We start from the raw sequence: 20,497 nt of genomic DNA on the forward strand, positions 1-20,497 counted from the left end.
CAGAGAACTGAGCTTGCAATACAGCAACCAAGCTCTATCTCCACAGGCAGCTTGTATCCTTCATGTTTGCACTGTGAGTCCACACACTGCCTTTTACAAAACCACATTTTAACGCACATCAAACTAAAAATGACACCTCCTGTTAAGGAAAGATTAAAAGCCAAACTGCAATGGTGCAGCTACAGTAAAGCAAGACGTATTTTAGCTATGAGAAGGTGTTCCTTCTCTGCACAAGGATGTGATAATATTAAGGGTCAACATGAACAATATCTTTTCGTGCACTTAACCGTTTAATCTCAAAAAAAAAATGAGTAATACTCACAGTAAGAGCATGCCCTCATGATCCATATTCTTACAGGCAGCCATTAAACCTACTCATTCTATTTTTATTTTCCTTACACAGCAAAGTTGGCAAGGAAAACACTTCCAGACCTCCCCCTGGAAAGATTTTAATTTTGGCGTGAGCTCATAAGACTGTTAAACACTTCTGAGAGTCCCACCATCTTCTTCAAATACATCAGTATCTTACAAGGAAGTGATTCTATTTCATCCTCTCAAGTACAACCAGCATAAGTTCCTTGTGCCAGTATAAAAAATAAGTATATCCATAAAAATATACCATTCTAGACACAGTATGAAACCTATCTAGCTTTGAGGAATCATTAATAATTGAACTGCGAGAGTATACTAATGCAGGCCACCAATGTGCTATACGATCAGATTGCAGCTGTATATTATCCTCCTTTTAGCACAAATTAAATTATATTCTAAATTTTCATAAAACTTGGAAGTCAAAATAGAGATTCTGATGAGTTATAAGGAAATGCTAATAAACCGTTAGTCACCCTGTTTGTAATAAGTAGAAACACATTTCAAGAAAACTAAATTAAATGCATGAAATCCAAAGTAAATACCTACCTGATATTGGAGAACATCATTTCAGTCCCTGAACTGCCACTGACCCAACGAGACAAGAAAGGTTAATTTTGTTGGGGCTTGTTTTCTTGCATTTTTTTTGTGGCTTTAGTTTGTTGGGGGTTTTGGTTTGGGTTTTGTCTTTTTTTTTTTTTTTTTTTTTTTTTCTGCTATTCCAGCACTAAAAAATTGAAATGGCTGCTACAACACACCTACTTAATCAAGATCCCTGGAGTTGTAAGGAACACCCACAAAGCATCATGTGCACCAAAAAATACTGAATTTTCCAAAACTAAGAAGGAATTTTTGGGATGGGGGAAGCAACTGAATATCATGGACAGGCTTTCTTCCTAGCAATAACAACCTTCCTCAGGTACTGTTTATCCAAGCATTACCTCTCTCATCAAGACAAACTCTTTATACTGTCATCAAATTTTATAGGTCATCAGTTAAATTCCTTTTAACTGAACATAATATTTATTAACATCTTTTAGACATACAAATCAAAACATTATGACTAACCAGGCTGCTGGAAGGAGAGCACTGAGGCTCAATTCCTCAATGTGTAGTGTCACTATGAGACAACCACATAACTCAAGTGTCGAGTTAAGACTCTGACTCCTCCTACTTTCTTTTTATTATCCTGAGGCATCTAATGATAGTACCCAACAACAGTACACATACCTCATTGCCCACCTGCACTAACAATACATGGGACTCATGCCCATCCATAGCAAAAATTGACCATTCCAGTGTTGGCCTCATAAAATAACTCACAAGAGATGACTGTACAGAATAGCCTTTCTCCAAGTTCCATTTCCAAAGAATAATCCTGGGAGAGCTTTATTCTTTTATCCTTACAGTAAATTACTTTTTTTGGCTCAGAGCTTTAAGATTTTACTGCTTTTTTAAGTTAGCGATGAAAGATTTAATCAGATTTGTTAGATTTAGCTACTGAACACAGGCTTTACCAGAACTTTCGAAGCTGCAGCAGGAGACACAGTAGAAGTTCCCAACCATAAACACTACTGGAAATATTTTGGATTGACCATGGATTTCCTCCTAGTAATCATTCACAGCTTGAGTTTAGCAATAAAGAAATCCATCATCGTGCCCCCGGCACCATCTGGGAGATCAGGCTTTTGGCAGTGAAAAATGGAGCAGCAATTGTCTAGCAGCACAGGAAATCAATGACTTCCCTGCACAGGGGTGAGCAACAGGCTGCCCCTGCTGAGCACGGGATCATTCATTTCCCTTTCTGCCAGCAAGGCTGCTTTGTACGTGAAGCAAGCAAAGTCTCCCTTTCTCTGGCAGGACACCCACACACACACCTTCCCCCCCAGTCCTGCCCCTACCAGCGGGGTCAGGCAGCGAGCTCTGCAGTTTCAACTGTACAGCCAAAAAGTAAAGAAGTGTGGAGACACCAGTCTCCTGAGAGAGCCTTTAGAGACAAGGGGTCTGGGCTACGAGGTAGGTAAGAAATGTCCCAGTACACCACTGATTCAGGGCCAGGAAAACCTGGTCTTCCCTTTATCCACAGTAGTAGGAGAGTACTATTTACTTTTAGCAATTAGAGGTCTAAAACTGGTGTAAAGGTATTTTTCCATTTTAAGCACAACCATGAAAGGGGAGTTTAGAATATAAGAAAAGAAAGCATATTATCCAGGAGACAATAGGCCACATTGGCATCCTTCCAGGCTACACTTCGTCATAGCTAAACCACAAGCTTATTTACATATACAATACAAAACAGATATGCATCCCTTTTTATTGAGTCTTTGCAGGAACTGGAATAGTCACTCAAGATCTTCTGTCAAGGTCACAGCAGAGACCACCACTGATCTCTGCAGCTTTAAAATCCCAACTCCTTCCCCAGATTTACTATCCTTAGTGCTCCCTGGAGGATGAGGCAAGGTAAGAAGGATAGGAGTTGATAGTTTGCTGCAGGTAAGAAGAACTTCACATGCACATTTTTGCTCCAGGTCAAAGTTCCCAATGAAGTCATGGTAATGGGATCATTACAGGCATGTACGCAGTCATCAAGAACTAATCTACTGTCCGTAACTGGTGTCAGAAGTTACTGATACAAAACAGCAGATGGAAGGGACTTCTGGGCAAGCCAGACTTGGCCCTGATTTGAACCAGTGCTCTGAATAAGCAGCTTGTCCATTAACCAGCCCTCTCTGAGATCCGAGGGTACTGCTGTCATGTTCCCAGAGCTATGCCTGCATATTAACCCCACCTGCATACACGTCAGGATCACCACCAGATTTAGCCGACTGAGTATGTAACATCTCCCAACAGCTACACTGCTATCTGCGTATCTGTGAATTGTTGAGCCCAAAATCTGTAAAACACAGCTGTATTACTTCAGAAATATCTTGGTCTCTAGCAGCTTCTAGCTTCTCAGGGAGACTGTTCACTTATCTTTCTACCCACATTTTATACATCCATCATTTCTCCAGTTTAATAAGTTACATCTGTAAATGCAAGTATCTGCCTATTTCTCTAGAGTCACCGTTGCTCTAGATCAATTCAGGTCATGCTGAAATTAGTCTTGCCCTTCACCAGGTTAACAGCTTCTCCAGTTTTGCTATAATTAATATATGTCCGTAGATAAATTACAAACAAAGTGAAAGACGAAAGAGAAGTAGAATTACTCTGTAATATTTTATTTTTGTGCCTCCATCCCTAAATTCAATAAGTAACCTCAAAAATCTCACCCTAATGCAATTTAGTAAGTCAGCAGAAAAGCAACACTGCTTGAAGGTAGTTCATAGAAGAAATAACATGTAACCTACAAGACACTCCGCAATAAATGTGGGCACCACATACAACCCTACCTGTTTTCCTGCAAAAGGGAAAAAGCTCACTCATTTCGTAAGTTTGCACCTTCTTCATAGTCCATTCTAGCTGCAGTAAGATTCATCATTTGGTCACTCTGGACAGCAGGAGGCCTGCATTTATCATGGTGGAATGTGTCCTCACTGTTCTTACAGTTTATGGAAAGGCAAGTACAATGACTCATAAAACTGCTGCAAGAAAAAGCTGAAACAAGTTAACAGAATGAGCTTCTTTAAAATAACATCCTTCATCCTACATTTCCGGCATGCAAAGCCAAAACCACATCACATTTTCGACTGACAGATTTAGAGCTCTTATTTATCATAAATAACAAGACCATCACTGAGGCCAAGTAATGCTTCATGATCTGTTGTTCCTGAACTGCTCACAGATCTTAAGTATACTATAAGCAGCTGGAAGACCTCATTCCAAGTTCTAGGAAAAAAAAAGTATTTTTTACTAATGTACTATTTTTTTCCTTTTGGAAAATTATATTTTCTTCATGCTGAGAACGTTCATCATGAGAATTCTTACCTGTTTTCCATCTAGTGTGTATAAGCGTTTAACCACCCCTGAATCCAGCTTGATGGCATCAGTTATATCAGTAAGAACCTGTTCAAATGAATGTGCTGTCTTCTTGTTGAGCAGAATCCGGACTGCTTTCCGTGGTTTCACTCCGCTTCTGATGATAGTGACTAGTTTAGGCCTAATGAAATCCTTATTCTCCTTTGCATCTGGAGTACCTCCTTTAGCAGTGGCAAGAGATGGCACTGAACGAGAAGCCGAAGTTGTCTTAACATTCACTGACCAGTTTGGGTTTACATTCTTCGTGTACTCCAGTTTCTTGAAGGGTTCTATGGAACCACATACATAGCTTTCCCCTGCAGAAACAAAAGTGCCAGACCACCAAGTCAGATTGGAGGGGGAGGAAAAAACCAAACAAACCACCAAAACACCAAAAACAAAAATACCAAATCAAATCCTTCTCAAATCATTAAGTATTATTCTTAGCATTCTTGATCTGCAGTGTATAAAGTATTGATATCTTCCCTTCTCAGATGCTACAGACTATAAAATATCTTTTAAAGGTCACTCATCAGCTAACCGTTCAGAAAATGCTGTTACAAAATCCTTGAAAGCAGTAGTTTTCTTTTCAGAAAACACCATCTGCAGTGGGGACCGCTGCTGTCAGTAAGTAGTGTTCCTATCTGTTCAGCCCCAGCTCATTATCACAGTAGTCACCCAGCCTTCATGCTTAAATGGCCCACTCTTAGACTCCAAACACTTTGGAGGAAATAATATTAAACATTATCAAGAACTACAGGTTACCAATAACGTTCTATAAAAGGTGGATGAAAATGTCATAGGAGATTTGTTAACATTTGGTTGTTTAGAGCTTTAAGTACCATAAACCCAGGATATGTATAGGCAAGAAATTTCAATGTATTATTCCGCTGACTCAATATATAATATTGGGAGGAAAGGAAGGCAAGGAGTAGTAATTACAGAGTTCTCCTTACAGCAAATTTACCATATTTTTTCCTTTAAAGTGGATTATAGCTCATATTTCTATTGGAGCATTACCTACAATAAAGTATTTTTGCAAATACCACACCCACACAATTTCTGGGGGACTAGAAGATAGACAGAAAACACCAGGCCATTCCTGTTGATTAACACCTTAATGCAGCCCAGCTGCAGGCTGCTGTGAAAGGGGCACCTGCTCGGGCGCTCCCAATCTCTCCCTTGAGAGGGACTGAGCGACTGCCCTGCCAGTCACACTGGGTGAGTTGGGTCAGCTCAGTGACCTAACTGAACATAACAAAGACAATACTAATTTTGCAACAAGGAGCTGATCCAGTTCACTCTGGCTGAAAGAAAAACAAACCAACAAACAAATACAACAATAGCAGATCCAGAAAGACCGCACCTTCTGACAGCCTGCAGTTAAACTCCATTACAAATAATGCAAAATCCTGTCCTGAACAATACCACAAAAACATTTGAGACATTTTAATTCTTCTAGGTTCAGTAGTTCAGTGTATGCCAATAGCATAGAGGCCTTCATGTTAGCAGTTTAGCCCAAGGTATTAAAATAAAAACAGAACAAATCTCAGTGATGTACCTCCCATGCCAAAAAGCACACCGAACCAAAGATTTTCCTAATGATTCCCCACTGGAAGGAAAGCGGACTCACATTTCAACTATTAAAAGAAAAAGTAGCATTTAAATTTTACTTCTGGTCACAAAGTTTAAGGTTTCAGGGCACCCAACGCAATTCCACAGACACTACAGCACACAAGAAATGCTGACAGATACACAACTACCACAGTTAGAAATGGGGGGGGATCCACTGGGACATGAGGCCCCCAGATGCAACAAGGGGTCAAGTCTTTGGCGTGGTGCTCCAAAGGGGAGACAGTAAGACATTGTACAGGGATTATGAGAAAGGCAGTGGAAGGACTCCAAAAGAAGGCAAAGAAGTCAGGGCATCATGTGAAGATGGACCACTGAGCAGAAAAGATACATGCAATGACAGCATAAGGTCAAGTAAGAACCGCAGAAAGATTTGGGGTTTTCCTTTTTTTTTTTTTAAAGCATTCTTTTAAAGCAGAACAAAATACCAAGTGGGAGATGAAGTAAGACATTCCAATGCTTACTAGTCATCGTTTAAATCAAGTTAATTCATACTTTGCAGTAATATCTAAAGTGTTAAGAAAAGGATCTAAGATGGAATGCTTACCAACTTTACAAGAGACAAAAGTAAGCTCTTCCTTTTATCCACTTTATATATATGATATATATATATATATACATATACACATACATATATATATATATATATGGTAACATCAGAACAGAAAGGCTTAGCCACACTAATGATCCAAGACTGATCAAACAGTATGTACTCTCTTTTATCCATGTCCCGGCCCAACATTTTTAGCACTAGCTACTCAATTACTGCAAGGTCAGAATGCATCCACAACACTCCATACAATTAACAAGCTTTAAAAAACATTAATAAAATGGGAACAAAAATTTTTAAAGATTCTACTATGAATAGGACTATACTCAATACACTAAATACCTGTTCTATAAAATGCTTTACAGAAGTCTCTTTTATACATTTTTAAACAAAATTTATTCTTGTCTCCACTTGTGTTTGCTGCAAGACGTAAAATCCACCAGCAATTTTTGTTGGGGTTTTTTTGTTTTGGTTTTCTTTTGGGGGGGGGGGGAGGGTGCAGGGGGGGACTGCTTTAACATCAGACTTTTTTCCCCTTCTTCATTTCCGACAGTACTATATTACATCAATAAAATTCTTGCACTAGGATATCTTTTTTTCCCCTTGAAGAGGCTCATATTTAGCTACAGAGTAGCTTGGAGGTAAAAGTATCCAAGGCCTTCTAAGATGAGACAGCTCTCCCATAATGCTGTTATTTAAGACTGTTTATACTTCAAGCAAAGTGCTGGAGCTTATAAACCTTCAGGGATGTTAGCCAGGGACTGCAGTTCCCATTCACGGTGGTCCTAAGGACCAGGCCTGTAGGAACAAAAACTAAATGGACAAAACCCCTATGTCCTAAAAGTATCTTATATCTGATCTTAAGATCAGCAAACCCTGTTTATGGTGACATCCAGCAAATTTTAAGTACTCAAAACACTAGAAACGCTCAAATACAATTTCCCGAGCATGGGACCCAGCCTTACAGCACCCAGAAATTTCAATCTCTAGCCTAATACTTTAGTGCCCATGGTGTTTATATGCAGAGGAAATCTCAAAGAAAAGGACAAAAAGCCTTCACCTATATTTTCGTTCTTTTTCACAGTTACTTTAAGGAGAGATGACTGCTAAGAAGCTTCACGAGGGCTATGACTTCCTAGTCAATAAATCCACCTTGTGCCTTAACTATTGCTTCCTCACCAAAACTATTAGGTGATGACACAATTTTATTTTTTTAATTTTTATTTTTGGTAACCTTTGGCTATAACTGCCTCACAGACAACCACCTCAGCCCTGCGACTTGTACCCAAGGTCAGAGAGAAGCTGTGATCTACAGACAGGCAGTGCCAGCAGCAAGTTTATTTTCCCAGCTCCGAAGCACCAGGTAAATACATGTCCAGGGGTAATCTCACTGAGCACCATCAGCTCTTACTGTGGGTCAGGCCTCCGCACACATACAGCCCACAAACATCAGCTCTGGCTAACTGGCAGATGAAGGAAGAAAGTAACAATCTCCAAACACTAGATTTGTGACAGATCACGTGCTGAAGAAGGAATCTTTGGAGATACTGGATTAAACAAAAGCATAGAAAAGACAGCTCGTTTTAAAGTGTCTGACCACAGCTCCCCAGGAGAGGGGAGCGAGCATTTCACAGTGTAGTCAGCTGTCACTAATGAAATTTTGACTCTTCATTACAGTATCAATAGCCATTAGAAAAAGAAAAGGAGGACACCCCGCTGTTTTGGGATATCTGACATCTAGGAAAAAAAGTTATTATTAAAATCTTAGAAAGTATCCCTTTCCTGACAGCCCTCCTACCTCTTCACAGCAACAGTGCAAATGAAACACACTCCACTTTAACCATTCAAAAAAAAAAAAGATCCTCGATGCTTGTTTGTCAGTTTAAAACCAGTAATCCTCCTATTTGTGTAAGTGCTCAAACACAGCAGGAAATTCCATGTGGAACAATTAAAATAAATCTTAGCATTGAGAAGCTAATCAGAAAGCTAGTCATGTAGAAGGACAGATCTCAAAACACAGTTTATGTTTAAAAAAAAAAAAAAAAAAAAAAACAAACAAACAAATAAAACCCTAGTACCTGCAGTTACACATCTGTCAATTCAATGCAGCTGAACCACTGGAGCCATGTAACACTGAAGGATAGTTCTTATAGGCCACAACAGTTTTTCATTACATGCTTCATGTATTAAAAATTTTTAAAAATAATATCCACGAGAAGGTGGCTCCTAAGGAGACACTGAATCACTGCCCTATAAGTACTGGAGCTTTGTGTTGAGTCCCTCTTCGGCATACTGATACTAGCAGTCAGTTTGTTTCCTTCAGCTTGAAGATACTCTCGCTACAAGAATGATGAAGGCATTATCTCTAAAAAGGGATTATTTGCATTATTCTTCCGTGCTAAAAGTGACTTGGCCTTAAAATGGCTTCATAAAGAAGCCAGTTGATCTCAGGTGAAAACCCTGGAGAAGGAATAGAGAACCTGTTTGAACCTTGCAAGCTGAAGGGAAACGACTAACCCCTCTTTGTGGAAGTGGCAGGACTGCCAATTTATTGAAAACTGCCGATTCCTTGTAGCAGAGTACATACTAGGAAAGGAAAATTAATCTAGCAGCCCACCAGAGGTGGAGGAACCATGGTGCTCACACACTTTGGTAGTGAGGATGTTCAGCGCAGCAGTCGCTCGTTGCAGCCCCTCTCCCCAACGGATAGGGCAAAAAATAGATGAAGAGACCAGGGAAAGGGACCGGCACCCCCAGCGCCCTGTTCAGCAGGCACACCCGTCCTTCTTCACTTCCACCCTTTGGATTTGTACATACAAAAGGCACAAGAGCAGTATCGCAGTGGAAAGGACAGAATTCTGACTATCCCTCATCATGCAGAGCAGATTGCAAAAGGAAGATGACCTGAACCAAATAAGTTACTATCTGACAGTTCCCAAATGTGTTAGTTAGAGCAATAACCTACTTAAACTACAATACTGCTGCCTTGTCTTTCTGCAGTTTCTGAAAAAATGCAACAGTGAAAAAGAGACGGAGCATCTACAGGAAATAAATCTGGCCTACCCATGTTCACCTAGCAATGAGATGCATCAGAAGCCTTAAATCAGATCACCTGAGACCTTTTAAAGGACTGCTTTCACACATCATTCTTTCTGCTCAGCTCAGACTAAAAATCTGGGGGTTTCCTCATCAAAAGTTTAATGAAAAAGTAAAGACATATTTCTTCCCCCTCTACCCCCTGAATTTCCTCAGTCTTGCTAAAAGCAAGATAGGCATTGTAAGCTTACAAAAAAAATAACTGGAAAGCACCTAGAATAAGAAACCATGGGACCTTCCAAGAAGTTGTTAAGGAAAACACAAAGTGAATCAACTGGCTAATGGACTAATCTTCTCAAATTCATGAAATAAAATAATCAAATAAACAGTGCCAGAACAACCCTCTACCATTTTATGCAACAGGATTATTCAGCTGTTTGTTTATTAAACAATGTAAGGATTGCAGGCATTTCTGCCACAGGATCCAATCCAAGTTTCACTAACTTTGATAGCCCTGGATCAAGTCCATAGTAAATATCCACTGTAAATTCAATCCTATAAACAAATGTCCACATAGATTCAGCTCTACATTTACACAGATACTTCACTATTATTATTTTGATGGCATATTACAGATGCATATGAATCTTTCCAGCCCATCAATTCCCAGATGCTGAGGTAGGCATGACTTAGAAGAAAGAGCATTAGCTCCAGAGTGAATTAGAGACCGCGTCAAACAACTCCTACAGTCTGACCTGGCTGGGATTCTCACCAGCATGGCTGGAGCAGGTGGCAGAGTCAAGGAGGCAGCAGTAGTAGCAGGTAGGAGAGGGAAAAGGTGAGATAAGAAGAATGAGGCGACAGTGTGAGTGAGTAGCTGCCTGCCTCCACTCACAAGAGCCTTCCCACAGTGCTCATGTCACCCACCATCTCCTCCGCCACTGGAATGAGGTTCACATCTCCTGAGAGTTATTAGCCAGTTAGAGCCATTACCAGATTTTAAAACCGGTGTATCTGTGCTCTTTCAAACTGCTCCTTCAATGAGGATTTCAACTGCAAGATAACCCCTGACAAATATTAATTTTTCTTTTACAGATTATTCCCTAAAACTATTTTTTGCCATTATGCTTACACAAAATGTACATGCATGCATACAAGTCTTTACAATATTTTGGCAGTGCACCTGATACTGGCATGTGACAATACTGTTTCCCAGTACTCTCTCAGCCATGTGCTTTGGGGTTTTTGATTTGTCACTGACTGCCAGTTCTCTGCTGCACAGTTCATCTTTTGTGGTGGGTATCGTGAAAACCTGAAACAATTGATTCTGGTTCATACTCAAAACTCTGAGGTGATATTATAATAAAAATTAATGAGAAAGGGATGCAGTTCTGGCTATGGATTGATTCTGTGGTCTTTGTTCCACACAGCAGGACCCCAGGAGTAAAAACTATAAATAATACTCTGTTTCCAAGTTATCCTGTTCATCCCAATCTATTACTGTTTTTGTTACACTGTTCAATGGTAATTTTGCAGGTAAGACTCACCAGTCCACCTCTGCCTTCAGATTTAAAGATGGTACACTTTTGGAAAAGCAAAAGGCATTTAGTCCTTTCCTAAGACTTTGTTTACAGCTAGACAATATAGCCTTAAGAGCAACTTCATTTTTACTGTTTCTATGTCATCCCTAGGGAAAAAAGTCATGTCACATTTGGAAACCATTCTTTAAAAGTAAGAGGGTCCTGAACATCAGGTCTGACGAAAAGAAGGTAACCTGAATCCATTGCATTCATTCCTTCATCTAAGGTGACAGGAGAAGAGAAGTTGAAGGCGTGTGAAACTTTTTACAACAGTACATACCCCTTGTTATCAAATTCTAACAAACTTCACCACTCAAGTCTTAAAAAAAAAAAAAAAACAAACCAAACAAAACAAAACAACAAACCCCAACAAAACAACAGAAAAAAAACCCTAGGGAAGTCATTAGTTTCAAATAAAAGGAAGATGTGTCCATGCACCTCAAAATAAACTACAGCACCAGCATACAGCCATGCCAGCTCTGAACTGTATGCTGGACAAAACTAAATATTACCAAAGCAAAACAGCTGCTTTACAATCTTTTTCCTTTGGGACTATCTTTCATGTATTTCTAGGTATTTGGTTCTGGGATGAAAGACAGTGGCTGCTGTCTTGTTTCCCCCAGGATCTAGTTGCTTCTCTGTCTTCATGTACTATGCGGGAAGGTAAGAGTACAGTAACTTCCTCACAGGCATAAAGACAAAAAAAAAAAAAACACCAAATCAAGGCCTTACATATTTACCTTACAACATCATCACCGAAATCAATGACAAAAAAAAAAAAAACAAAAACAAAACCTTAAAAAATTATCTAAATTCATAAGTCTCATTAAATGAATTGATAAAGTAAGGGAATAGTCTCACCATGAAGAAAGCAACGCTTCGTATTTCAACAGTTTGAGCACAGCTGTCATTTGGCAAGAGGCAAAAATCAAGTGATTTTCCAGCTATTTAGACACAAAGCACAGCTTCAAGCTAATTAATGCTGTACCAGACTAGTCAAACTCTAATAAATTTGTACAGTGAAGAGTGGAAGGGGCTTACATAAAAATCATCACTGAGCTAACAATAAATGAACTTGTACTCTTCAGTGAAGCTCTATGAGGGAAACAGAACAAAATAACCCACCTTGCAGTTTTATACAAATAGACAGAAGCCTCCTTCCAGGTGGAAGAAGGATGTAGCTCTCTACTTGCACTAACTGTAAATCCCACAGTGTTAATGGCACAAGAAAATAACTGTCCAACTTGAACTATACATGGGAAGGGAGGCTGTGTTCATTGAAAAGGTAAGGAATAAAGTTCCACAGAACAAAAAGAATTCCCAAATCCCTTCTTTTAAAATAAATTTATGCTTTTGTACTGTCATTCATTTTGACTCACTGATTCATAACTGGAATTATTCTTCCCTAGGATGCAAAAAAAAACCCTATCTTATAGGTTGCTGAATTTATTTCTGCATTCAGTTCTTCCTTTTCAAAAGCTGGTTCTCACTGGCAGCAAACGACTGTGCAAACCAACATTAACGTCAATGATACTTGCTTCTTGATGAGCATACCAATCAAATAAGCACAATTATTTATACCACTACTGAGAAGAAAATGTACAAACACTGCTTTTAAACAGATGTTGATTAATATTGGCCTTTCCTTCCAGAAATTCATTTTCACCACCAATTAAACACTGTCCAGATAAATACAGTTCTAACTGTGCCCTGGATTTCATAACACTGATCTTAAGACCAGTTTCCTTTCTATTTCACTAAAACTATGATCCTAACCACCAAAACCCTTACTTACACGGAGAATCCCACCACTTCAGCTTTCTTTCGGAGCATCTTCATGCTGCGTCCTACTCTCCTCTTTATGCAAGAAGGATTATCAAGAATATCCTCTTCTCCAAACTTCCCCTTAAAAAGCTTTCCTCTGCTATGACACCTAAAGGAAACAACTCAATGGTGGCCAAACACCTATGCAAAGGTGTGCTCCTCTTTCAGGAGCCTTATTCAGCGTTACCCTTTTCTTCTCCCCCCTCAGTTGCCTTCTGATCCTCTCATTACATCCTCATACTGCAAGTTCTCCCACCTAGTGCTAAAAATTAAAATGATAAAAGAAATTACAATCTATGTTACAATTCTAAACTGGCTATCCAGTGGCTATAGAATTATAGGCTTGCCTGTGGCACACTGGAGCCAGGGGTGCGATGGAAACAATGAAAAAGTTGTTCCACCTTTCTTTTCTTTGTATTCAGTCAAGCACCCGCATTTAAAATTTAAAGATAAAAAACCCCTCAGTTATGGCCATGTGCTAACTAAAGCTTTCAGACCTTACACATTCTGATGTTTCACACTAGGAGCTATTGCCTACACAGAGAAAAAGAAACCCACTGCAAGCCAGAAACACTTTATGTTGGAAAAGCTACTTCAGCAATCTGTAAAATTTGCAAAAGATCTTATTATATCCTGCACCTAATATTCAAATTTATTAATGCTGACAGCTCCTTTTGCCAACAAAACTACCACTGAAGGAATGATAATTTCATTGTCTACAGGCAAATTAGTGACTGGCATCTCTGATATCTGACAGTGACCAAAACCCACCAGTTCTGACCAAATCACTGGTAACACTTTATACTGCAGGTACATGACCCTTATTTAAAAACAACATAAGGATGCCAATGGCCAGGGGAAGAAGAAACAGGAAATGCTACCTAGGAGAAAAGTTTACAGTCTACCCCTGCTGAACCATGGCTACAACATTACTCCTAACAAGTTGCCTACATTTATGCCACTCCATGAGAGGAGAGTATTTTACTTAAGGCAAATTTACTTGCAGGGAAGAGTTGGAACTCTTCACTAGGTACAGAGAGACTTTAAAAAAAAAAAAAACAAACAAACAAAACAAAACAAAACAAAAATCCATCGAAGTAAATTTCATGTAGGTTTCATCAGCACCTCAGACCTTGACAAGTTTAACTGACTAAACTCTCACAGGCATTTTTAAATATGAAGGTTCAAGTGAAGCAGCAGATGTGATCTTCAAGATCTAGGACTATCAACACTAACTAGGTTAACAGAGAGGGAAAGGTCAGACACTTTCAACAAGAGGGAAATAAGTAGCAAGGCAACAGTATTTCATGGCACAATTTAAGATATTCACAATTCTAGTTATACCATTGAAGATCCTTTCTTTATCAATAAGAACAACAACAATACAATTACCTATTTGGGGAAGACTTAACAGATTAGACAAATGAACACTGACTCAGACATAACTTTACACCTCCAAATCTTACTGCTGACCTTCTACTAGCTGGTCCAATGAGGAAATCTTCTTGGAGCCATCAATCGTGTAGATTGTTCTCACTCCCTGGGGCAGATTCACATTGTCAGACAGAGTTCGGGTCAGATCAGCCAGGAGAGCCTCAAAGGACCTAAACCGGTCAGGGGAGATGGCATATACAATCCCTTTGAAATACCGGTCTCCATTACGATAGAAACGAACTTTCTTGGCTTTTTTCTCAGAACTCAGGGTCTGTAGAGTACGGGTTCGGTAAAAGCTGCAGTGAGCACTGTGGGTAGGGCTGGGCAAACCGTTTACCCGGGACCCTCTGCCATATCGCTGTGCTTTATCACGCTCGTCAAAATGCTCCAGCTCCATATCTCTCCCAAAGGACATCTTGAAGTTCAACCTAAGGGATGCACAAAAGAACAGAAAAAGTTTAGGAAACTTACACATTTTAAGGGAGTTCACTTTGAGACTTCATGTTCTATACAGGGCACTTACAGAGAACTGCTTTCCAGGTTGAGAAAAATGTTTGAATGAAACCATGCTATGTTCACATGTTAATTTTACAACTAACGCTCTTGCCATGCCATAAAACCTAGTTAATAAATTAGGCTTTTATACACCATAGAAATGTCACTCACGAAACCAACCGCTAGCAATATGTAAATATTAAAAAGTGTTTGTTCAAATTCAGTAAGACCTCTGAAAATGAGGAGACAAAGTTGAGCTACTGGAAAAAAAGAACAAACGCATCAACTTTCTACTTTTTCTCATGTTATATTCAGGTGCTATTTGAGTCCAGTCTAACTTCTAGACCATTCACCCCCATTAAACTCTTCCAAATGTGATCTCAAGAGGTGCTATTTCAGAAGGGGAACCAGTCGCCAAAAAGTAAGCAATTAAGAACTTCTCAGAGGAATAGATATCACTGGTTGGCGATAAGAATCAGGGCTACCACTCAGTGGGTCAAGCCCACTGTTGAAAAGTCCTTATGTATTCCAAACACTGGCTTCCCTACAGCCTAAGCTTTGTAATAAATTACTTTAGTTGTCCTTTTGCAAATATTTTTCATACTCTGAACCATCAGAAGTGCTCAAAAGCCATGAAATTAAACAAAAAAAAAAATAAATAAAATATTAGAGGGAGGCAGGAAACTAGCATTTTTTAGCGAGCAAGCTACTCTAGTGCTCGGTAAAATTCGCAAGACATATTATTAATAACCTAGGCCTAATATTCAAATTGATTATGGCTGATAGCTTCTTTTGCCTATAAGACTATTACTGAAGGAGTGACAAATTCAGTGACAGTGGGCAAATTCGCAATTGGTGTCTCCCATGCTTGACAGTGACAAAAACCCATCAGCTCTCACCAAAATGATCCCAGTCGTTCAATATATAGTTGACATAAATGGAAGTTCACATGTTTGGCAACGAAATCAAGGAGGCAGATACTTCCCTTCCTTTTTACAACCAACACAAGACTAAATACTACAAATTGCTCATTAGTCTTCACAAATAAAAAAAGAAACAAAAATTTTAAAAAAAAAAAAAAAAAAAAGAAAGCTCAAGAGATCATTAGATTCAAAATGCATTTCTTTTAATTTAGGAGTCACCTAGATTTGCAGTTGCCTGAAGAACAGCAAAGCACAGTAAGTTTATTTATAGCACATATACACAGACCTAATTTAGAAGTGGTCTCTCTTATTGATTTCCAATAAAAAGAAAAAAGTAGCAAGCAGAAGCTTTGTTTCAACCACTCATAATTGTGTGACCATTAAGAGAAAAAAAATATATATTCAGACCAGCTGTAAAACAGTAGGAGGAAATACAGAAAGACTTACGGATGCTCTTTAGCTTACCGAAGTTTGTATTAAACCAGTGATTATACAGCTGGACCCTAATATTGCAAAGCTGTAGGGGATGTGCTCAGCACCTTCTCAAAGCAGTTCACGTGCGTGACTAGAATGAGCACCTAAGGCTAAGCAGTGCCAGTGCGGGGCCTTGGTGCAAATTATTTACCCTGCTTTGGTTACAGCTCACAACTTACTTTGTTACATTGGCACAGTATCATGTGCTTATGTATATATGCAAGATTTATATTTATAAATACTTTAAAGGTACCTAACATACATATAAGGTGCAGTATATACGTGTGTGTGTGTGTACATATATATACACACATAAAAGAAAAAGACTAATCTACGTTTTTCCTCCTCAGTATATACACACACACACACACCCCTCCACCCCACTTCAGTGAAAAGAACATTTGCTGTGGCATTTCACTGACACCTCTCTATAGGCTAAATACCAAATATCACCTAGTGGCCACATCTTAGGATCAAGATTACACCACCAATGTTTCCATGTGAAAAAAAAAAAATGTCAGTTGTTTTACTTCATTTCTAATTCCAATTAGAACCTGTTATTCAGATTGAAACAATCCCAGAACTCACAATTCAGAAACTGTATCTCAAAAGAGATGCCTGTGCCAAGAAAAATGGCTTTTTCTTAGGTCTGCTGTTTCATTCACTCAAACCATCTCAAACATATAGACAAAAAAAAAAAAAAAAAAAAAAGCAAGTTTACATGAATATACACTTTTTTAAGAGACTTTCAGCTTTACTAATTTTGGATGGGGGGAGAAAGAAGTGCGAGTCACTGCCCTTTCTTCCGCACACTTCTGCTTTAATCAATAACGGCTGTAATTCCCGATTATGCCCTTTGAAACAGAAATAGAGCTCCCCTTGAACACCACAGTCCTGCTATTACAGGAAAGCGTGTTCAAACCACAAGGTCAGAGCAGACAAAGAAATCCTAAACAATTCGATCTGATCCGATGTGTGTGTGTGTATAAATCCATGCTCATAGACATACAGATACAGAAAAATGAAAGGACACACCCCTGGAAAACCACCATGCCCAACACTTCACGCCCTATACATCTGTTAAAAAGAATTATTTATAATGCAGGTGTGGATGACCAATTACATAAAACAACCGTACATGCTGATAATATATACATATATATATATATATATATTGCAGTGACATGACTGGGACCCGGTGAAGATCGTTCAGAGACTAAGCAGCAGCCTGACTACTAAGTCATTGGGCTGGAAGGCTGGAAGGCTGGGGCGGGGGGGGAAGGACACGAGAAACGTGGGTACATGCGGCAGCGACCCCAAGAAAAAAGGGGTTGATAGTGCCGGGGTAGGGGAAACGCGTTGGAAATCCGACCAGCCCGCGAGAAGGCGGCATCAAGCCGCCAGGCCCCCGCCGCGCAGCGCGAACCGCACGGGGCCAAACCCGAGGCGCGTTCGCCTGCGGGAAAGCCCCGGGAGCGCCCCGCCAGCCGCCCCCACGGCACCAACCGCCGCGGGGGCCGCCCCACGGAGCCGGCCGCCCCACGGAGCCGGCCGCCGCCCCACGCAACGCGCACAGGTGCAACCGCGCCGCGCCTCAGAGGCCCTCGCAGCCCCCCCCCGCGCAGGAGCGGGGAGGAACGGCCGGCCGGCCCCGCTTACCTGTTCCCCGCAGCCCGGCGAGCACCTTCCCCCTCAGACCGGCCGGCGGGGCGCGGAGGGAAAACGGCGGCTCGAAAACGGGAAGCGGCCAAAGAGGGGGCAGCTCCCGCCCGCCCCCCCCCCCCCGGCTCCGGCGACCACCCGGCTTTAAGCGCGGTAGCTGCCGCAGACAGCGGCTCCGCTGCCTTTGTTACGCCTCCCCTGGCTGGAGCGCGCTGCTGGGGAGCCCGGGCTGCAGCTGCTTCGCCTTTCTTCTGCTGCTGCTGCCGATTGCAGTGATTTGCATTAGCCCGGCCCTCATTGAAATGCGGCTCTTCACACCAGCCTCTCCCCGGCGCTCTCTCCGGAGGGCGGCGCCGCCACCGCCGCCGTCTCTCCCGTGGTTTTTTCCCCCCTCCGCGGGCCGGCGCTTCCCCGGGCGCTGCGGGGCGGCCGCCGGAGCCGCCCCCGGCCCCACGCCCTGCCCGAGGGGGGGGGGGGGGCTGCCCGCCTGCGCCCCCCCCGTCAGCCCCGGGCCGGGGGGCGCGGCGGAGAGGCCGCGCCGGGCCGGTGGGTCGCGCTCCCGGTGGGTAACCCCCTGAGGTAATCGGTGGCCGCCCCGCCGGTCGCTGCCCGCCCGCCGCCTCCCGCCGGCCCGGGCAGGCCCGGGCCCTGTGTCTCCGCACGGGCAAGGCCGGGCCTGGCGGGGGGGGTGGGGGGGGGCAGCAGCCGGCCCTGCGAGGCCCCGGCCCGCCGTCCAGAACAACCGCCTCCAGAAGTATTTTTACCAAACGTGCCACCTGGCATTTCCATGAGGTTCGCCAGGTCCCGAAGGACCAAAAGCCCACCCGGTCCTCAAAGCCCCATGAGAGGGTTTGGGTGTCAAAGGTGGGATTGACGTGGAATTTAGTAAATCCGGAGCCAGATTTCCTCACGCGGCTAGTTGCAGCTGACCTTGGAGGTGACTAGCCTCCAGAGATGCTACAGTTTTTATGCTTAAATTTCCCAGATGTATTTGACCGAAGGTGTCCCAGGCATCATCTAACTCACTCTTACACCCTTAGGTCTTGTACCACATTTGCTAAGTCTACCTCCACACAAAAATTCAGCCGTAACTGATGCTTCCTTCTCAAAGGCTTGGTTATTCTTCATTTTAATATAAAAATCTGAGTGGTTAAAACATGCTTGAGGTGAAGGACCTGGTTTGCTTTCCTTTGTTCAACAAAGACTTCAACTCTCATCTACATGTCAAGTAAACAGCCCACAGTCCAGGGGGACATGGAAGGAAAGAAAACACAGTCTGTCACTTCTGTTGAAGCTGCTCCACTTCGTACTCTGAAAAAATTAAAAATGTATTAGATCAGAGAGAGGGAATTAGTCTGTAAACTCATGGTTATGACACTCAGTTGGGAAGGACAAAAGATGGCTTTGTGTGTCTGTATTATGGACCATTTCTGTGTTTCAGATTCATAAACCCAGAAGCAATCAGTGGAGCAGGGACCTAAGCCCAGAGTGCCCTGCTCCCAGTGACAGACCTCTAATCGGAATAGAGGCTCCCACATAATCTGTCTGAAGACAAATGAAGCTCTCAGTCTACAGAAACTGTAAGAGACTCAAAAGAAGAAAGCAATGGAGCACTCCCCTTCTTTTCTATTCCCCTAGAAGACTCTACAGATAGGCTCTTAGGAGACAGGAGATTTCCTAAAGGGGAAAAATTAATTGTTGCTGTGTCTTCATCATCCTGGAGGACTTCTTTAATCACTAAAGTATAGAGCAGAGACAGGACTCTTCTGGCTACACTTGTTTCCTTAGCTTTTAAAAGATAAACAAACACCTAAAACCTTCAGGAAAACCTCTGCTTGAAGGAGTGACAACACCAAAATACCTGAACATCAAAGAGATTCAGAATTCAAGGTACATCTCTGTCCTCATCATACTCTTACTACCTAGCATAGTTTCTGTGGATCCTGTTCTAAAACAATTCTTTCCCTGTGATCAGTGAGGTGCTGAGGCACCTTGGTAAAGATTGTTGTTTTTCAGATGCAAGTTCCTAAAAATGGAGCACCTCCACATTGACCATTTCACCAGCTGTATTAGTTTTTAGTCTATTGTTTCTGAAAACCTCTTGGTCTGTGTTTAGACATAACAGATATGGCATTATTGGTACTGTTGGTATACTTGACAGGAGAATGGAAACTAATTTTTAAAGAATTCTGGTAATCCTGCAATAAAATTCTACTTAAACCACTTATTTTGTAGGTCAACAATCAAATAAATATTAATTACAGTCTTAAATGATAAGAAAAATCAGGAGATCATAAAACTTAGAGACAGAAAAGACTATCATGGTCCTGACAAAGGATTATTCTTTTACATTCTTCAGTGGTGTCTTGTCCAGTTCTTTTTAAACGTCTCAGGTAATGGGGTTTCTAATTCCCAAAGGAAACATCTCTTCAAAGTTGAATTCTTTCAGTTATAAGGAATTTTTTCTGATGATCAGGTTAATGGAAGTTTCTTATGTTTCAGCTCATTACTTTAGCTATAGTGCCCTGCGTTCACGTACATAATTTATTTCTCCCATTGGTGTT

General features: G+C 41.3%; 1 protein-coding gene across 3 annotated transcripts in view; it reads right to left on the reverse strand.

The window, feature by feature from the left end:
* DCLK1 (doublecortin like kinase 1) overlaps positions 1-18,311 on the reverse strand; it is a 246,736-nt gene extending 228,425 nt beyond the window's left edge. For 2 of the 3 annotated variants that reach the window (XM_042792601.1, XM_042792602.1), the window contains exons 1-3: positions 17,931-18,311; positions 14,419-14,807; positions 4,294-4,640 (exon numbers count right to left, since the gene is read on the reverse strand). In XM_042792601.1, the coding sequence (XP_042648535.1) occupies positions 4,294-4,640; positions 14,419-14,794 (723 nt within the window). In that variant the 5' untranslated portion in view covers positions 14,795-14,807; positions 17,931-18,311. The remainder of the gene's footprint in view (positions 1-4,293; positions 4,641-14,418; positions 14,808-17,930) is intronic. The other variant, XM_042792600.1, reaches the window with a different exon arrangement.
* Positions 18,312-20,497: the final 2,186 nt, after the last annotated feature.

The sequence above is a fragment of the Tyto alba genome, unplaced genomic scaffold (assembly GCF_018691265.1).
Source record: "Tyto alba isolate M040663 unplaced genomic scaffold, T.alba_DEE_v4.0 Super-Scaffold_2, whole genome shotgun sequence".
NCBI lineage: Eukaryota > Metazoa > Chordata > Aves > Strigiformes > Tytonidae > Tyto > Tyto alba.